This window comes from Coregonus lavaretus (assembly GCF_964263955.1).
Source record: "Coregonus lavaretus genome assembly, chromosome: 22".
NCBI lineage: Eukaryota > Metazoa > Chordata > Actinopteri > Salmoniformes > Salmonidae > Coregonus > Coregonus lavaretus.
This window is the reverse complement of record NC_140009.1, coordinates 10,700,679-10,718,004: the sequence shown is the minus strand read 5'-3', so window position 1 is coordinate 10,718,004 and position 17,326 is coordinate 10,700,679. Positions and strand designations below refer to the sequence as shown.

Below are 17,326 nucleotides of genomic sequence, written 5' to 3'. Positions count from 1 at the left end.
AGTTCCAGAATGGGTTGAAAACGGCAGCCATATTGGTCAGGGGAGAAATCCAAACCAGTCTAATTGGAATGAATGGCAGTAGAGGGATAATCCTGATTTTAATTATGCAGGAAAATAAAAGTAAGGCATGTGATATTTCAGAAATGGTGTATCAGAATTGTTGTCAACCGAAAATATTGTCATATAGTTATAAATACAGTTTATAGGGGGCTTATAGCAATTTTATGTATACAAATTGTTGGGTTCTATTTTTCTCATAATTGGATCTGTATGTGATGAATAGCTTGGAAGGAATGCATTAATGAGGAGCATAGGTTTGAACTGTACTGATATGGATTGTTTCACATAGCAGGCTGTGATTCATGTGGGGAACGTTAGGGGGTAGGTCAGATAGGACTTGTATTTCTTACAGATACGAACACTCTCTCTTTGTTGTCTGTGAAACCGTCCTTGAACGTGGGTACATGGAGTACAGATTGGAGGGGTGTCTTTTGGGTGCTGACTCCATAGGTTATTATGATAGCAACTTATGCCTGGGAACGGTGGAGCGCCAAGGGGTGGGACTAACCCGTGCACCAACGGATTGGCTGAGTAAAGTCTAAACCACACTCAGTCCTTTACTCTGATTGGCCAGCAGGGAGCGGGAACTATCTCTGTCAGAGTATTTGAAGAAGAACTTAGAACAATGGATCAGTTCTCTGAGTGCCCTGCGTGGTATTTCAGTGGACCCGTATATACGAACCTTCATACTTATCATACATACATTTTGCATATAATAAATTAAGCTTGGATTGAAGATCTCTTGATTCTTATTCCAATACCAGATTTGAATTACGCAATTTCTAACAAAATCCTCTAAACTATATGTAAACAGACCATACATTTCTAAATGTTTGTTTTCTCAGAAAGCTGTGAGTGTTATTACATGACACAATATTAGTACTTGTTGCATTTACAACATGTCTAAGTCCTATCATCAACTGATTTCAGCCAGTGTATGGCTGTGGATTGACAACAATGTTTGAATGGAATGTTGGCATATTGGCAGTTAATTTGAAATAATTCCTCTAAAACTGGCTGGCTAGCTAGCTAATAAACATACAGTGCAGATCAATTCTTCAAATTCATAATTGTACTCTATCTTATCACAGCACTGGCAAACCATGGGTGACCAACTCCCTGAACAAAATGGCTGACCTTTATCCCATCATAAGAAAGTTCACATCGACGGGGCCGCAGTGGAGAGGGCCACGAGCTTCAAGTTCCTTGGTGTCCACATCATTGAGGACTTATCATGGTCCTCTCACACCAGCACAGTCGTGAAGGCACGGCAGTGCCTCTTCTCACTCAAGAGGCTGAAACGATTGGGCATGGCTCCTCAAATCCTCAGGAACTTGTACAGCTGCTCCTTCGAGAGCATCCTGAGTTGTTGTATCAGCGTCTGGTATGGCAACTGCACCACCCTCGACCGGAAGGCCCTACAGAGGGTGGTGCGGACGGCCCAGCGTATCCATCGGGATGAACTCCCAGCCATCCAGGACGTACATGCCAGGCGGTGTCTGAGAAAGGCCAAAAAAATGCCAATGACTCCAGCCACCCGAGACATTGACTGTTCTCCATGCTCCCGTCTAATAGGCGGTACCGGTGCATCAAGGCTCAGACCAATAGACTAATAAGCAGCTTCTATCCCCTTGCCATAAGACTGTTAAATGGCTAACAACTACTGCTCCCCCTCACATCTACGCTGCTGCTAAAATGATTATTGATTAGCTAGATTTATTACTACCACTACGCTGGTGTTCATTGATTGATTGCCATTACAATTAGTATACATCTACAGTATTTATCCTGCTACTGGTCACTATTACTCCTGTTTATTACCATTAGTATATTACCATAAGTATTTATATATTCCTGCTACCAGTCACTTTTCCGCCATGTTTACATGTATATCCACCTATCACGCTAACACTGACACTCTTGCACACTCACACAAAGACCCACACACTTACATACACACCCACCACTTATGTTGCTGCTATACTGTTTATTATTATTATTAATCCTGCTACCAGTCACTTTCTCCTAATCCCTGCATACATGTATATATCTACCTCAATACTCCAGTATCCCTGCAAATTGTAGATTTGGTACTGGCACTGACCATGTTTATACAGTGCATTCTGAAAGTATTCAGACCCCTAGACTTTTTCCACATTTAGTTATGTAACAGCCTTATTCAAAAAAATGATGAAATACACACAATACCCCATAATGACAAAGTTAAAAACGTTTTTTTTGCACATTTATTAACAATAAACAACAGAAATACCTTATTTACATAAGTATTCAGACCCTTTGCTATAAGACTCGAAATTGAGCTCATGTGCATCCTGTTTCCATTGATCAACCTTGAGATGTTTCTACAACTTGATTGGAGTCCACCTGTGGTAAATTCAATTGATTGGACATGATTTGGAAAGGCACACACCTGTCTATATAAGGTCCCACAGTTGACAGTGCATGACAGAGCAAAAACCAAGCCATGAGGTTGAAGGAATTGTCCGTAGAGCTCAGAGACAGGATTTTGTTGAGGCACAGATCTGGGGAAGGTTACCAAAACATTTCTGCAGCACTGAAGGCCCCCAAGAACACAGTGGCCTCCATCATTCTTAAATGGAAGAAGTTTGGAACCACCAAGACTCGTCCTAGAGCTTGCCACACGGCCAAACTCAGCAATCGGGGGAGAAGGACCTTGGTCAGGGAGGTGACCAAGAACCCGATGATCACTCAGACAGCGCTCCAGAGTTCCTCTGTGGAAATGGGAGAACCTTCCAGAAGCGTCACGTCTGGAGGAAACCTGGCACCATCCCTACGGTGAAGCATGGTAGTGGCAGCATCATGCTGTGGGGATGCTGTGGGGATGAACTCCTGAGTGGCGCAGTGGTCTAAGGCACTGCATCGCAGTGCTAACTGTGCCACTAGATCCTGGTTCGAATCCAGGCTCTGTCGCAGCCGGCCGCGACCGGGAGACTCATGGGCGGCGCACAATTGGCCCAGCGTCGTCCACGGTAGGGGAGGGAATGGCCGGCAGGGATGTAGCTCAGTTGATAGAGCATGGCGTTTGCAACGCCAGGGTTGTGGGTTCGATTCCCACGGGGGGCCAGTATAAAAAAAATATGTATTCACTAACTGTAAGTCGCTCTGGATAAGAGCGTCTGCTAAATGACTAAAATGTAAATGTAAATGTAATGTTTTTCAGTGGCAGGGACTGGGAGACTAGTCAGGATCGAGGGAAAGATGAACAGAGAAAAGTACAGAGAGATTCTTGATGAAAACCTGCTCCAGAGCGTTCAGGACCTCAGACTGGGGCGAAGATTCACCTTCCAACAGGACAACGACCCTAAGCACACAGCCAAGACAACGCAGGAGTGGCTTCGGGACAAGTCTCTGAATGTCCTTGAGTGGCCCAGCCAGAGCTCGGACTTGAACCCGATCGAACATCTCTGGAGAGACCTGAAAACAGCTGTGCAGCGACGCTCCCCATCCAACCTTGAGAGGATCTGCAGAGAACAATGGGAGAAACTCCCCAAATACAGGTGTGCCAAGCTTCTAGAGTCATACCCAAGAAGACTCAAGGCTGTAATCGCTGCCAAAGGTGCTTCAACAAAGTACTGAGTAAAGGGTCTGAATACTTATGTAAATGTGATATTTCCGTTTTTATTTTAAATACATTAGCAAAAATGTATAGAAACCTGTTTTTGCTTTGTCATTATGGGGTATTGTGTGTATATTGATGAGGGGCTGTAACGTAACAAAATGTGGAAAAAGTCAAGGGGTCTGAATACTTTCCGAATGCACTGTATATACTGAACAAAAATATAAACGCAGCATGTAAAGTGTTGGTCCCATGTTTCATGAGCTGAAATAAAAGATGACAGAAATGTTCCATGCGCACAAAAATCTTATTGTGCACAAATGTGTTTACATCTCTGTTAGTGAGCGTTTCTCCTTTGCCAAGATAATCCATCCACCTGACAGGTGTGGCATATCAAGAAGCTGATTAAACAGCATGATCATTACACAGGTGCCCCTTGTGCTGGGGACAATAAAAGGCCACTCTAAAATGGGCAGTTTTGTCACACAACACAATGCCACAGATGTCTAAGAGAGCGTGTAATTGGCATGCTGACCGCAATAATGTCCACCAGAGAATTTGCCAGAGAATTTAATGTTCATTTCTCTACCATAAGCCGCCTCCAACGTTGTTTCAGAGAATTTGGCAGTACGTCCAACCCGGGCCTCACAACGGCAGACCACGTGTAACCACGCCAGCTCAGGACCTCCACATCCGGCTTCTTCACCTGCGGGATCGTCTGAGACCAGCCACTCGGACAGCTGATGAAACTGAGGAGTATTTATGTCTGTAATAAAGCCCTTTTGTGTGGAAAAACTCTGATTGGCTGGGCCTGGCTCCCAAGTGGGTGGGCCTATGCCCTCCCAGGTCCACCCATGGCTGCGCCCCTGCCCAGTCATATGAAATCCATAGATTAGGGCTTAATTTACTGATTTCCTTATATGAACTGTAACTCAGTAAAATCGTTGAAATTGTTGCATGTTGCGTTTATATTTTTGTTCACCATAGCGCCCTTTCTTATTAGTTATACTTTTTTAAATATTGAATACTACACTGTTGTGTAGGGCTTGCAAGTTAAGCATTTCACTGTACATGTGCATGTGACAAAAAAAAAACTGAACTTAAAAGCTTTCACTGGGTTCCTAGCTTATGACTTCTCACATTTGTTAGATGTTTTAAATAATTTGCATCACATGTTTAAAATGTGATATTGACACACCCATTTGATTACCTTTATAGTTTATATTTTGATAATACATTTAATGACAGTTCAGTATCTGTCTAAAAATATAATTCGTTTAAAAAACATAGTAACAGTAACTTCATTCTTATATACACATTTCTGTGTAAACATATTTATTCCATAACTGGGTCCTCCTATACAGTGTTTCTTCCCGTCTGAATTCATACTTTTTAATACAAAGTACATAATGCGTAGCGTATACAAACAACCTTGTTACATTGCAAACAAGTGGACGTTAAATTTAAGACAAAGGAGAAGGAAAGGCATCTAGCATCACTGAAAACAGAGCCAGTCATTGCTCAACAAATGAGAAAATAAAATATGCATTTTATTTAATGCCTCATAATGGCATTAATGACTATTTATGTAACCAATCAGTGTTTTATCATGGTTCTTGGCATTTTGAAATTAGATTGAAAACAGCCACATCTGAGGTATTAGCACAATGGTCAGTTAATCAACTGAGGCTATGGAGAAGAATTGGCCTATGGTAGCATTTTGGAACACAAAGGGAGAGTCTTTTCATACGTGCTATAATAAATAGCCCATTGACAGCAATATGGGCACACAGACTAACATCTACTGTTTCACTAAAATACAATAATCATTCAATATATTAAAAAGTAAAGTGTTGTCTCAAGCTAAAACATTTGTGCAAATGACAAAGTATAAGCAAAATATGCTAATATAAATAGAGAAAATCATTGTAGGAGCAGTTGTTGATAACCTGGTCATTCTGACCATTCATTCTAAAAATATCCTTTCTAAAAAATGCTTGCAACAAGCTTTCAAACTACTCCTTTTCCAGTCATTACCCCAGATCACCTTAAATAATAATACAACATTATTTAAACCCAGTAGTACTAGCAATAAATAACATTCAATATTGAAGTGAGGACAGACGACATTCACGTGAAGAGTAGTGTGCGGTGTCCACTCTCTTTTTCAGATAAGAATATCATCTCTATTCTTTACAAAATGGCCTCTAGTAGCCTAGTGATTGTTCGTAACAGGTTAGATATCTACAAGCTACAACACCTTTAGACTCAAGCCACAAGAATCAGATTAAGGACAGTCACTGACTCAGTCACTGACTCACTGCCTGTACAAATGCACACACAGTAAACGGGTGGTCTAAGCATAAATCAAGGTGTGTCAATATGTGACTAGCCAACTCCTGAGTGTTCACAAGGGAAGATAATGGAACTGAGCAGATCAAACCCATATGCTTTTATATATACTGGCATTCGCCGCCATTTTGAATGAGTGGAAGTATAACAACAGGCAGGGGAGGGGATGCTCAGCCAAGTTAAATGGGCCACTGAGGAGAATCTAGACTTAAGCATGCCATCTGTGTGTGTTGTTTGTGCAAAGGAATGAATGTGTGCGTACGTAGGATTGTGCGTGCGTGCGTGCGTGTGGTGGAAGGAGCCGTTTCAGTGAGCATAGCCATATCCGAGTGTATTTACAGTGAAATGTGCCTGGCTAAAGACAACCGAAAACACACAGCATGCTACACCCTGTGTGAGTAGAGGAGGGTATAACCCGTTTCAGAGACTCATTTATTACTCGCTTATTACACACCCAAAGACTGCTCCACGCCCCTCCATTTCCTGCACCCATCCTCCTCTTCTTAATATCCCTTTTTATCTCTCCTTCATACCCGTCTATAATAAATCTTTTTTTTATTTTTATATCAGTCCCTTTGGGAATATCAGCCCTTTGGTGGAATATCAGCCCTTTCGAGCATCATTTTCCTCCAAAATACTGGCCTCATATATAGACGTTTCTCCTTCATACCACTCCATACTCTTCATAACCCTCTGTTTCCCTTTTGCATCCCTCACCTTCCACCCCCTCCTGTCACTCACCCAACCCTGGCGTGAGGAGGCTAGGGCATGTTCATGGACATGGTGAGGGCTGAGGCGTCCGCACTACGCGGGTCCTTCACCCCGATGATGAGGTCATTGGTCCTCCTGGTGCCCTCCACCAATGAGAGGACATCTACCCTCTGCACCTGGTGACCTTTGAACTGCAGCACCTCCACATCCTCCTCCAGGAACTCAGCTGAAAGAGGGAAAGAAGAGAGGGAAGGAATAAAGATGAAAAACAAGCACGATACAAGTTTAGTGTTTAGACATACAGTATATGAATGGATATGTGATTATTTGTGGATGAAACAGAGACAAAGCTAGAAACTAAGCATTAGCTAGCTCTGAAGGCCATACTCACAGTCCACCAGGAGAGTGTCGGGTTGCAGCTGTGGGTGGAGTCTACCATATGCCAAACTGTCACTCAGGTTTTTACGAGAGGACAGGACGTTCATCAACACCTGGGTGATGCCACTGAGGGCCCGGTCCCCGTTGGAGGATCCTAGGGCCACGTAGGTGCCACACAAACCCAGGCGAGGCCTCACTGCCGTGGGCACCAGGAAGGACAGGGGCCTCTTTCCAGGCTGGATGACATTATGCTGCAGACAGACACAGCAGAGAGAGGGTTATTTATATACCCAACAACTGGTGGTTTAGATCAGGGTTTCCCAAACTTGGTCCTGGGCCCCCCACCCCTGGGTGCATGTTTTGGTTTTTGCCCTAGCACTACACAGCTGATTCAAATAACCAACTTGATTAAATCCAAGTCAAAGATAAAACCACTCCATTATATGACAGGCAGTAGTACCGGGTTCGGAGGCTGAGAGGTCTGGGTCTTGTTGGACCATGAGAAGTCCAGGATCTGGCTGTTCAACAGGATCCCAGATGGTGTCACTATCCTACTGCCAAACGGACGGTTCAGGGAGCTAAAGGGAGATTACAGAGATAACACCAACCATTTTACAATCATAAACAGCAACTGCATAACATTTACAGTAATAGATCAAACATATGGTCCTCCTTTTCTGAACAAAGCACACAGCATCTGAATACAATCATGACTATTTGGTCGATATTGGACCAAATCCTAACCTTAGTTACACACAAGCAACTTGACTCAAACCTTCAAAGTCCAGGATTATTAACTCAATAGGAGATTGGCACTAACATTTGAGATTAATAATGTCTCTGAGGTTAAAGTGATACTTCAGGATTATGGCAATGAGGCCCTTTATCCACTTCCCCAGAGTCAGATGAACTCGTGGACATCATTTTTATGTCTCTGTGTGCAGTATGAAGGAAGTTAGAGGTAGTTTCGAGAGCCAATGCTAACCTCATGACGGAGACAATGAAGTCGTCAGGCCCCATAACCATGACCTGGCTGGCCACAGCACCCTCCTCCAGGGCGTACAAGGGCGTGTAGTGACCCGGGGGGAACGCCTGGGAATCATTGATCATCTGGCGGAGCAGCACTGCCTGGGACTTACTGGGGGACCACAGGTGAAACGACAGGGAGAGAGCCAAGGAATCAACAGGTTAGCCAGCTTTATGACGGTTCAAAACATCATATTGGTCTGATGGTCATGCTTCATGGTGATTCGTGTCTCAATCATCTTCTTATTTTTATGTGATAAAAGTGTCTGATGATGTATTGTGTTGGACAAGTAGAACCTACCTGAGCATCTGTGTGACTATGTCTGAGATGGAGGTGTCATACATGGGGTCTCCCAGCCCACTGGCCAGGGCCACAGCAATCTTCAGAGACTGGACAGAGACATTAGTAGGTGAAAATGACAGAAACGTAGCAGTGCTTTACAAATACATGCTGTAGGCACCACAGTATACAGGGTTAACATTTACTATAGGATACATGTAGTAATCAACAACAATTACTGATTAACTAAATGATCAGGCTGACACCCAAGTATTTTCCTAAGTTATGTAAATGAAATAGGGCGTAGTACCTCAGCGATCCAGTGGTAGGTGCTGTTGCGGGGCACCTGGCTGGTGATGTTGTAGCCTTCCAGAATGTTCAGAGCTGTGATCAGAGCTGCTCCTGCACTGGGGGCTGGGGCTGCCATCACATGGTGCCCTACACAACAACAACATCAACAACAGAGAAATGGATGCATTTAGCCGCAAGGTTGCAGGTTCAAATATCACATCTGGCAAGAATTGGGAGCGAGGATGCATAATCACAATATAATCGTGAAAATATATTTGTTCAAAGGGAACACTATATTTACCCTGATAGAAACTCTCAGCCGGCTGCTGTAGGACGGTGGTGTAGTTCCCAAAGTCCTCCTCAGAGAGAACTCCTCCTCTGGCTTGCACCTGTTAGAAAATACATTATTAAAAATCTCATTATAAACTGGGTAGTTGGAGCCCTGAATGCTGATTGTCTGACAGCCGTGGTATATCAGACCATATACCACAGGTATGACAAAACATTTTTTTTACTGCTCTAAATACGTTGGTAATCAGCTTATAATAGCAATAAGGCACCTCGGGGGTTTGTGGTATATGGCCAATATACCACAGCTAAGGGCTGTTTTCAGGTACTTCACGTTGTGTCGTGCTTAAGAACAGCCTTTAGACATGGTATATTGGCCATATACCACACCCCCCCGGGCCTTATTGCTTAAATACATGATAACACATGATAATACCTTTCCATTCTGGCAAGAGTTGTGCTGATGGAATAAAGCTGACTAGATCCCTATGAATAAGGAATAACCAAGTGATGTCACGAGAAGCAGTATCTTTTGGAGCAGGATGAAGTTACCCCTATACACTGATCCAAGGACAGTGTTACGCTTTCCCCTCCTAATGGTTAAGGTTTGGATTTAGAGAGGGTAAGCTGATCCTAGATATGTCCCTAAGTGCTACGTCTACCCAGAGCATATATTTTAGAGTGGAGCCAATACAGTATTTATGAGTGCTTATATAATGCCAGAGGCTGGCGTCCGGGAGACAGATGAGCTGCTTACTGCGGCTGCCATTTCCTGGGTCAGGTTTCCACTGTAGAACTCAGCGATCCCATTGGCTGCCACAGCATCCAAGATGGCAGCCAGGTCGAGTCGTTGGGAGAACAGGCCGGAGAGGGGAGGCTGACCGTTGGGGAGAAACAGGGCACGGAAAGCCTCCGACACATTCTTGTCCTTGACCTTGGCCAGGGCCTCAGCTAGAGAGAGTGGGGGTGGGTGGGGGGGGATACAGAGTAGGATGAAGTTGCCCCTAGACACTGATCTAAGGTCATGTGTGTATTTCCCTCTGAATGGTTCAGGATTAGACTTGAATGAGCACCAATGCATTATATGTTTAGCATAATTTCAATTCCTCATGCTTACCCAGGTCATGTGTAACATTGAAACCATTTCTGGCCATATCTGCTGCCATGGTAACTACATCCTTCCAAGGCATTCTAGGGAAAAATTCAAAGATATCCGTTTGGATTGTGTTATCATTACATTTTATCTCCTAAATCTGTAATCAAATATGGTTTAACAGACATTTGTATCCAAAGCCACTTCCAGAGGTAGGATCTTAATTTGAGCCATTTTGCTACAGCAGAAAAATAATTCTGCAGCAACAGGAAATGTGAATTATTATGTGAATTATTATTAATGGACATTTTTGTAGGGGTTGAATTTTTTGCTAGGGCAAATCAACTCTGAAATTTCAAAGTGGAAATTACAAACTTTAGAAGCACGTTTAAGACTCAAATACACTACAAGTTTGCATTTCCTACTGTGCAGAACATTTCTCAGCAAAAAAAGAGTGATCAAATTAAGATCCTACAATTGTACATAGCTATATTTAGTGTATGTAGACAACATTGTAATCAAATCCACAGCTTTGTTCCAAGTTGCACCCCGCTCCTCCAACTGAGGCACGATAATGACCATGTATCACTGGAGTAATTATAGCTCCACTGTACAGGAGATGGACTAATGGTCCCCTTGTACAACGCTGATACAGATAATAACACTCAATCAATGGCTTGGGACTGTCTGTGTGCGCTAAACTGGAGCAAGCAGACATCCAGAGCCTATTAAACCTTGTGTAATTTAACTGGGGCTAATGAGCTTCAATGCTCTAAGACAAAGTGACTGAATCAATGATAAAAAGCGAGAAAGAGACTTCACTTTCCGTAGAGCTGGTGGGCCTGGTGCATCCCACTGAGCATGCCCGGAACTCCCACCATCAGGCCAGGCTAGAACAGAGATGGTCAACATTTCCTGTGACTACAAATACCAGAACCCCAGGCCGACACAACACCTGTCCTTTACTTGTAGACTGGAGAGCATCAAAATGACTGCCGACTGACTACAAATCTACAAATCACATTGCATCATAAGTAACTACTCAATATTATTTGTAGATCAGACATGTCAGTCACAATTGACCCATGATACATTACAGTTTTGATGCTCTCAAACACGGCCTGAGTGTCACGACTTCCGCCGAGGCTGCCTCCCCTCCTTGTTTGGGCAGGCTTGTTTGGGCAGGATGCTCTGTCTATTATTTTCTCAGTTCAGAAAATAATAAAACGAGGCATTGACAACTAGGGGGGATGTGTTGTAAGTATTTGGTATTATAAAAAATAAATATATATGTATGTGTAAGGTTCTTCTCATAAACCCAGGGGTTTACTCTTTTTTTTTTTGGGGGGGGCGTGTTACGTGTGACGTGTTTTTCTTTCTCCCCATTTCCCTTTGTAGTGTGTTTGTGTGTTCTGGGCATTACAGGTGTGCTGAGCTCGAAGAGGGGGGGTAGAGGACAGTTGTTTGGGTATTGGTTGTGTTAATTTATCTTTGTTTGTGTTCTAGCCTGTCCTCCTGCTGTATTTCACCCTACCTAGGTCCTGGAGAAGGGAAAGGTAGATCTGCCCATGGGTGTACATTCACACGTAGATAACCCAGCTGTCAGTCACGTTTGCCCTACAATGTTTTGAGGTTTATGTTGGCTCCAGTGTGTTGCCTGTTGTGGTATACATTTACGTCATTTAGCAGACGCTCTTATCCAGAGTGCATACATTATTTAAATTTTTTGATTTTATTTTTCATACTGGCCCCCCCATGGGAAACGAACCCACAACCCTGGCGTTGCAAACACCATGCTCTATCAACTGAGCTACATCCCTGCCGGCCATTCCCTCCCCTACCCTGGACGACGCTGGGCCAATTGTGCGCCCCCCCCCCCCCCATGGGTCTCCTGGTCGCGGCCGGCTACGACAGAGCCTGGATTCGAACCAGGATCTCTAGTGGCACAGCTAGCACTGCAATGCAGTGCCTTAGACCACTGCGCCACTCGGGAGCCTGAAATACACAGACCACAACCCTTTAACTTTTTTGAGCCGCATGTATAACCACAACCAACGTCTTATGCGTTGGGCGTTGGTTATACAGGGTTATAACTTAGAAATTCAGCATATAAAGGGTGCAGAAAACGTGGTTGCGGATGCTCTGTCTATTATTTTCTCAGTTCAGAAAATAATAAAACGAGGCATTGACAACTAGGGGGGATGTGTTGTAAGTATTTGGTATTATAAAAAATAAATATATATGTATGTGTAAGGTTCTTATCATAAACCCAGGGGTTTACTCTTTTTTTTTGGGGGGGGGGCGTGTTACGTGTTTTTCTTTCTCCCCATTTCCCTTTGTAGTGTGTTTGTGTGTTCTGGGCATTACAGGTGTGCTGAGCTCGAAGAGGGGGGGTAGAGGACAGTTGTTTGGGTATTGGTTGTGTTAATTTATCTTTGTTCCAGTCTGTCCTCCTGATGTACTCCACCCTACCTAGGTCCTGGAGAAGGGAGAGGTAGATCTGCCCATGGGTGTACATTCACACGTAGATAACCCATTGTTTTACACACTAGGTTAGCCGGGCGGGTGTCACCCCTGTATTGTTTTGGTAAACAGGTAGGAAAGTGGGTTAGGGTTTAGAGTGTGATAGGAAGGATTAGGTGTGTAGAAGAGAAGAGACCTTTTGTTTATTTTCATTACTTGGACCCCGTTCCCAAACATTCCCTTCCCTTACCATCCCTGGTTTGTTTGATTGGTCTTTGTTTTACTACTGTTTCTTTATGGGTGTTGTATATTTTGTTCAGTACCTTACTAAACGTCCCCCTAGGGCTAACACTGAGTTCTGGTTGTTGTGTCTGGTTATTTTAGTTAGTTACACCCCACATTTCTTCCCCATCCATCTAGTTTACCTTGTGTGCGCAGGCACAGGCATTTATGTCTCCTCCTCAGACGAACTACACCCGACGGGAGAACGTAACAATTACACACACCTGGTTCTTATCCCCTCATTAGTCTGTGTATAAGTGTTCCCTCTGCCCCCCTTGTCCTTGTGGGTGATTGTTTATTGTGAGAGTAGTGGAGCTCGGTGGAGCTACTCGCACGTTGTACTGCCAGGGTAGATATTTCCCCTGTGCCTGTATATTGTTGGAGTATCCCGTACCGTGTATTGCCAGGGCAGATAGTTTCCCCTGTGCCTGTTTTCGTGTGTCACTATCTAGCGCAATTGTGTACGAAGGAATAAACTCTATTCAGTGATTTACCCTCCTGCGTCTGACTCCTATCACACTGAGGTTGAGATGAGGCTCTTACCTTGAGCTCCAGGTTGGTCTGTAACATGTCCTCCAGGATGGCAGAGGGCGCTGTTTCACTGAAGTCTATGACCCTGCTCTCGTTCCTACGGATGTCATGCACCAGCATCACGCCTCCACTGCAAATAACAAAGACAGAGACCAGTGTTGTTCAACAGCAATAAGTGCATCCTCTTCTTGCAGATCTAGGTGGACATAACTCACACATTGATTAGGAAACACCTAATCCTATTGACTATCTATTGTTGTTCATTATCTGCTGGTGTGATGTGTAAAGACTCACCCGCCGATGCCGGAGGTGTGTGGGTGTATGATGCCCAGACAGAGGGCAGCAGCGATGGCAGCATCCACACTGGAGCCCTGTTTTCCCAGGGCCTCGAAGCCCAGAGATGTACACTGGGCCACGTCAGTCACCACCGCCCCCTGGTTAAAGATCTGACACACAGGGAAGAGGAGAGGAAATTGACTTAGATTGGGGGAGGGAATGAGGGTGGAGAGAGGAAGGGAGATGATGGAGAGAAAGAGAGATGGGTGGAGGGTAAAAGGGAGGAAGAGGGGCAGAAGGCAGACACACACACACACACACACCTGTGGGTCTCCGAAGTAGATCTGCATGATGAGAGCAATAGTGACTCCTGTGGCAAAGGTGAGGCAGGCTGTGATGATGACAGTGAGGCCATCTCTCTGGCAGGCACAGCCCTCTGATAAGGGGTCTCTGGTGGTCTCCCGCAGGGGTGTGATGTCATGGCTGGCCAGGTCAGAGGCGGAGGACGGGAGACGCTGCAGACGGGCTGACTTCAGGAACAGGTCTGGGTCTGGAACATAGAGGTCAGAGGTCAATACAATTCAGGAAGTGTCTACTGTGCATGAAGGGCAATAGGCAGGCAGCAGTTGCAAGAATAAGTAAAACCAGACCCATATATTTAGATCAAAATACTGTATATGGCTCAGAGTACAACAACATATTGAACATCATACATGACCATGTCTGGCAGACATGGAAGGTAAAGGAGATGTCACTGCTATGACAGTGTTATGTAGACCTTCTGACTGATGGTTTGGTTACAGTCACCACCTCATTGTCTGCTATATCTCCACCAGTGTCTTACCTGTGTCTTGCTCGCTAAGGAAGTTATCGTCATCTTTGCGTGATTTGAGAGTGTTTTCCCCGGAAACCACATCATCCTCGGGTAACCGGGGGAAGCTGGTAATGCTCATGTAGTCCACCGGTGAGTAGGCACTTCCCAGGGTCGTCTCCTGGCTCGGGTCTTTCTCTGTTATGGTGCCGCTGGAGTACCCGGCCACGGCATCGTTGGCAGGGTTATACATGTCGACGGTCCAGTTACACAACTAATGAATAGAGGAAACAGCGAAACCTGAGTTCTCTTCTCTCTTGTTGACCTACAGTTTCCACTGATGATGTTATTGAGCAGACTTCAGGGTGAATTGTATTACGTTTTGCCTTTTGACTTCACACGAGATGGCCATGTAGCCTAAGCCTGGCGTGTTAAAATGTTGCAATTAGTTATGCTATTGGACCGCAATGATACACTTGTTATTGGTCCGTTGTAACAATGTTGCACTTGATCCGTAACATTGTTGTCTGGCTCCCTCTAGGTCTAGGAGGTGATGCGGCAATTATTCATAGCCTATCCGATTCCATTCGCAAGACCTGTGGAAAGATCAAGCACATCTAATATCATTCGTAGTTGAAAATAAAGCCAACACCACATGCATAACTTCATAGATTCAGTAGTAAAACAGTAGGCCAAATACATAGGCCCCTATGAATATTAGGCTATCGTTACCAATACCTATGCTTCCACGGTGAAAGTGGTCGTGTAACACATCGGCTAAATGCGGCAAATATCTACCTAGGCCTACAACCACAAAACCAGCGTAATGTGGTTTTTAGATCAAATGTGACAGAATTAATCGCGTCGGCTGCTCCCTGAGAGGATTGTTATCTCCTTGTTGATTTTGCAGGCGACGCTTCGAGATGTAACCTACATCGGCTAAAGCCTACACTGCTGCCTTCCATAAATTGACGCATCGCTAAGGTTGTCCCCCTTTGCGACGGAATATTATTTGCAGTAGAAATTGTGAAATTCTTACCCTTTGAGACAGACGACTGTATTCAAGCATCAACCAATTCAGATAGGACGTTCTTGTAGCATTTATAATGGAAGGAAGGCAGAACATAAGGGCTTTCCTGTAGCCATCTCCAGATAGAGAGCAGGGGCGTATTCATTACGCAGATTATGTTGCAAAACGTTTCTTAAACGGAAGCGAACGAAACGGGGCGGGACCTACCTGAATTTGTCCAATAGAAACTCTCGTTTTAGTTGCAAAACGTTGCAACTGTTTGGACTAATAATTACACCCTGTGATATCAGAGAGGGAGAGGCGAAGCCAGAGGGTTTACTCCGCCTGAAAATAAGACTATGAAGTGAGGAATGTTTGTGTGGAGGTCCAATTGGCGACAGAGTTTCGAGCTAACACATCTCAGATACAGTGCGGGTAGGCTCTGCGGGTAGGCTAGTCTACATGATGACATTATTATGGATAAGCGCAATAATATTTGTAATTGTCAAACGGCAGTCAAGCATTGATAATGTCACCAGAATAAGACCATCGATATTTTTGGGAAAGGAGCATCAAGCTCATCACCGTGCACTTTCACCACCCTGTGAAGTTCATCATAATGTATTTCATGTGTAGCCTAACAAACCATGGTTTGACGAGTCATAGTGGGAGGACCACAAACTATGTCATGGTGTTACTCCAAGTTTACTTGATCAGGGGTGCAACTTTGGTTTTAGAAGTGGGGGGGACATAACTTATTTTTATGTATTTTTTTATCCAGCCGGATAAACACTCCAAACAGCCTAACCGATTGCTCCGAGGCGTCCGCATGTTCCCAAAGCACACCGTTGCTTCGTTTTGTATCACATTCCAATGATAAAACAGGGGGGGACAAAAATGCAATTTCAGAATGGGGGGGGGGGAGACATGTCTCCCCCGTCCCAAGTGAAAGTTGCGCCCCTGCTTGACATGATGGTTATTATATCAATATTTGAGCCTAATGGCGTTTCCACCGCCATTTCTCACATAATTAATTTCATGAAAGATCCCCACATGTCGAACCAACAAATTATCCGTCTGCATTTATAAAATTGTACCATAACTTCCTGTTTCTATCACAGCTGTCATAATTTTTTTAAGTGACATAACTCACATGGTCACCACTGAAGGTAAGCCTACAGGTCACACAATGAGATGTAGTAGCCTACAGTTGTTGATCCTAAAATACAATATGGTCTCACCTTGAGACGGCAGGACTCACCTGCAATCAAACTGTTGGAATCTTAGTCAGTGAACGAACACAGATCTCGTCGAAAACGTAACATGTAGGTATATTTACACGTAGCCTACAACACCCCATAACAAAAAAACATAAATAGGTATCTGGGTTAGCATTTACCTGAGACTGTGCTTCCGGAAGGGGACTCTTTACTGGAGTTGCAGAACTAGTTTTAGTAGGTTAGGGCATGCTATAGCACCTGCTCAGTGCTCAGATTACCGAAAGGAAAGCTGAGGTGGACAGACCTCCTTTCTCTTTTTCTCTCTCTCGTTCTCTCTCTCTCTCTCTCTCTCTCTCTCTCTCTCTCTCTCTCTCTTTCTGTTTATAGGCTACACCACCCTGCAACTCAAGTAAAGAGAATTAGAGCCACTTTCCACTACACTACCTACACTACTTTGATGACACAGACTATGTCCAATATCTCTTTCAATACCACATACCCCCCTCTGAGTGGTACAGTGTAAAGACAAAGGCTCCTGCAAAAATTACCTTAATTACCTTAATACCAGTAGGCAGCATTTTTGCTCTCTTAGCCAAATTGAAAATTAAAGGCTTTTAAAATATCCACACATTTGTGAATCATATCGTTAATGAAGTG

At 44.1% G+C, this 17,326-nt stretch overlaps 1 protein-coding gene across 2 annotated transcripts; it reads right to left on the bottom strand.

The window, feature by feature from the left end:
* Nucleotides 1-4,958: 4,958 nt before the first annotated feature.
* On the bottom strand, nucleotides 4,959-17,176 carry ggt7 (gamma-glutamyltransferase 7). 2 transcript variants are annotated; one of them, XM_084186896.1, is made up of 16 exons: nucleotides 16,849-17,176; nucleotides 14,820-15,036; nucleotides 14,474-14,714; nucleotides 13,953-14,179; nucleotides 13,648-13,799; nucleotides 13,366-13,483; nucleotides 10,900-10,967; nucleotides 10,102-10,175; nucleotides 9,742-9,935; nucleotides 8,998-9,085; nucleotides 8,716-8,843; nucleotides 8,427-8,515; nucleotides 8,085-8,237; nucleotides 7,560-7,677; nucleotides 7,113-7,350; nucleotides 4,959-6,947 (listed from the first exon to the last, which is right to left on the bottom strand). In XM_084186896.1, the coding sequence occupies exons 2-16, from the start codon at nucleotides 14,850-14,852 to the stop codon at nucleotides 6,772-6,774; spliced, it is 2,097 nt and encodes a 698-aa protein (XP_084043022.1). In that variant the 5' UTR covers nucleotides 14,853-15,036; nucleotides 16,849-17,176; the 3' UTR covers nucleotides 4,959-6,771. The 2 variants fall into 2 exon arrangements, with proteins under 2 accessions (XP_084043022.1, XP_084043021.1); XM_084186895.1 differs by lacking the exon at nucleotides 16,849-17,176 and adding an exon at nucleotides 15,480-15,625.
* Between the last annotated feature and the right edge of the window lie 150 nt (nucleotides 17,177-17,326).

Bases quoted from the DNA above. Each gene is read 5' to 3' on its own strand.
- ggt7 (XM_084186896.1), bottom strand. From the start codon at position 14,852: ATGGCCATCTCGTGTGAAGTCAAAAGGCAAAAC. The intron at 13,484-13,647 runs GTGAGTCTTTAC...TGTTATTTGCAG, and splicing joins CACACCTCCGGCATCGGCGG to TGGAGGCGTGATGCTGGTGC. The intron at 9,086-9,741 runs GTAAGCAGCTCA...ATTTTCTAACAG, and splicing joins CCCAGGAAATGGCAGCCGCA to GTGCAAGCCAGAGGAGGAGT.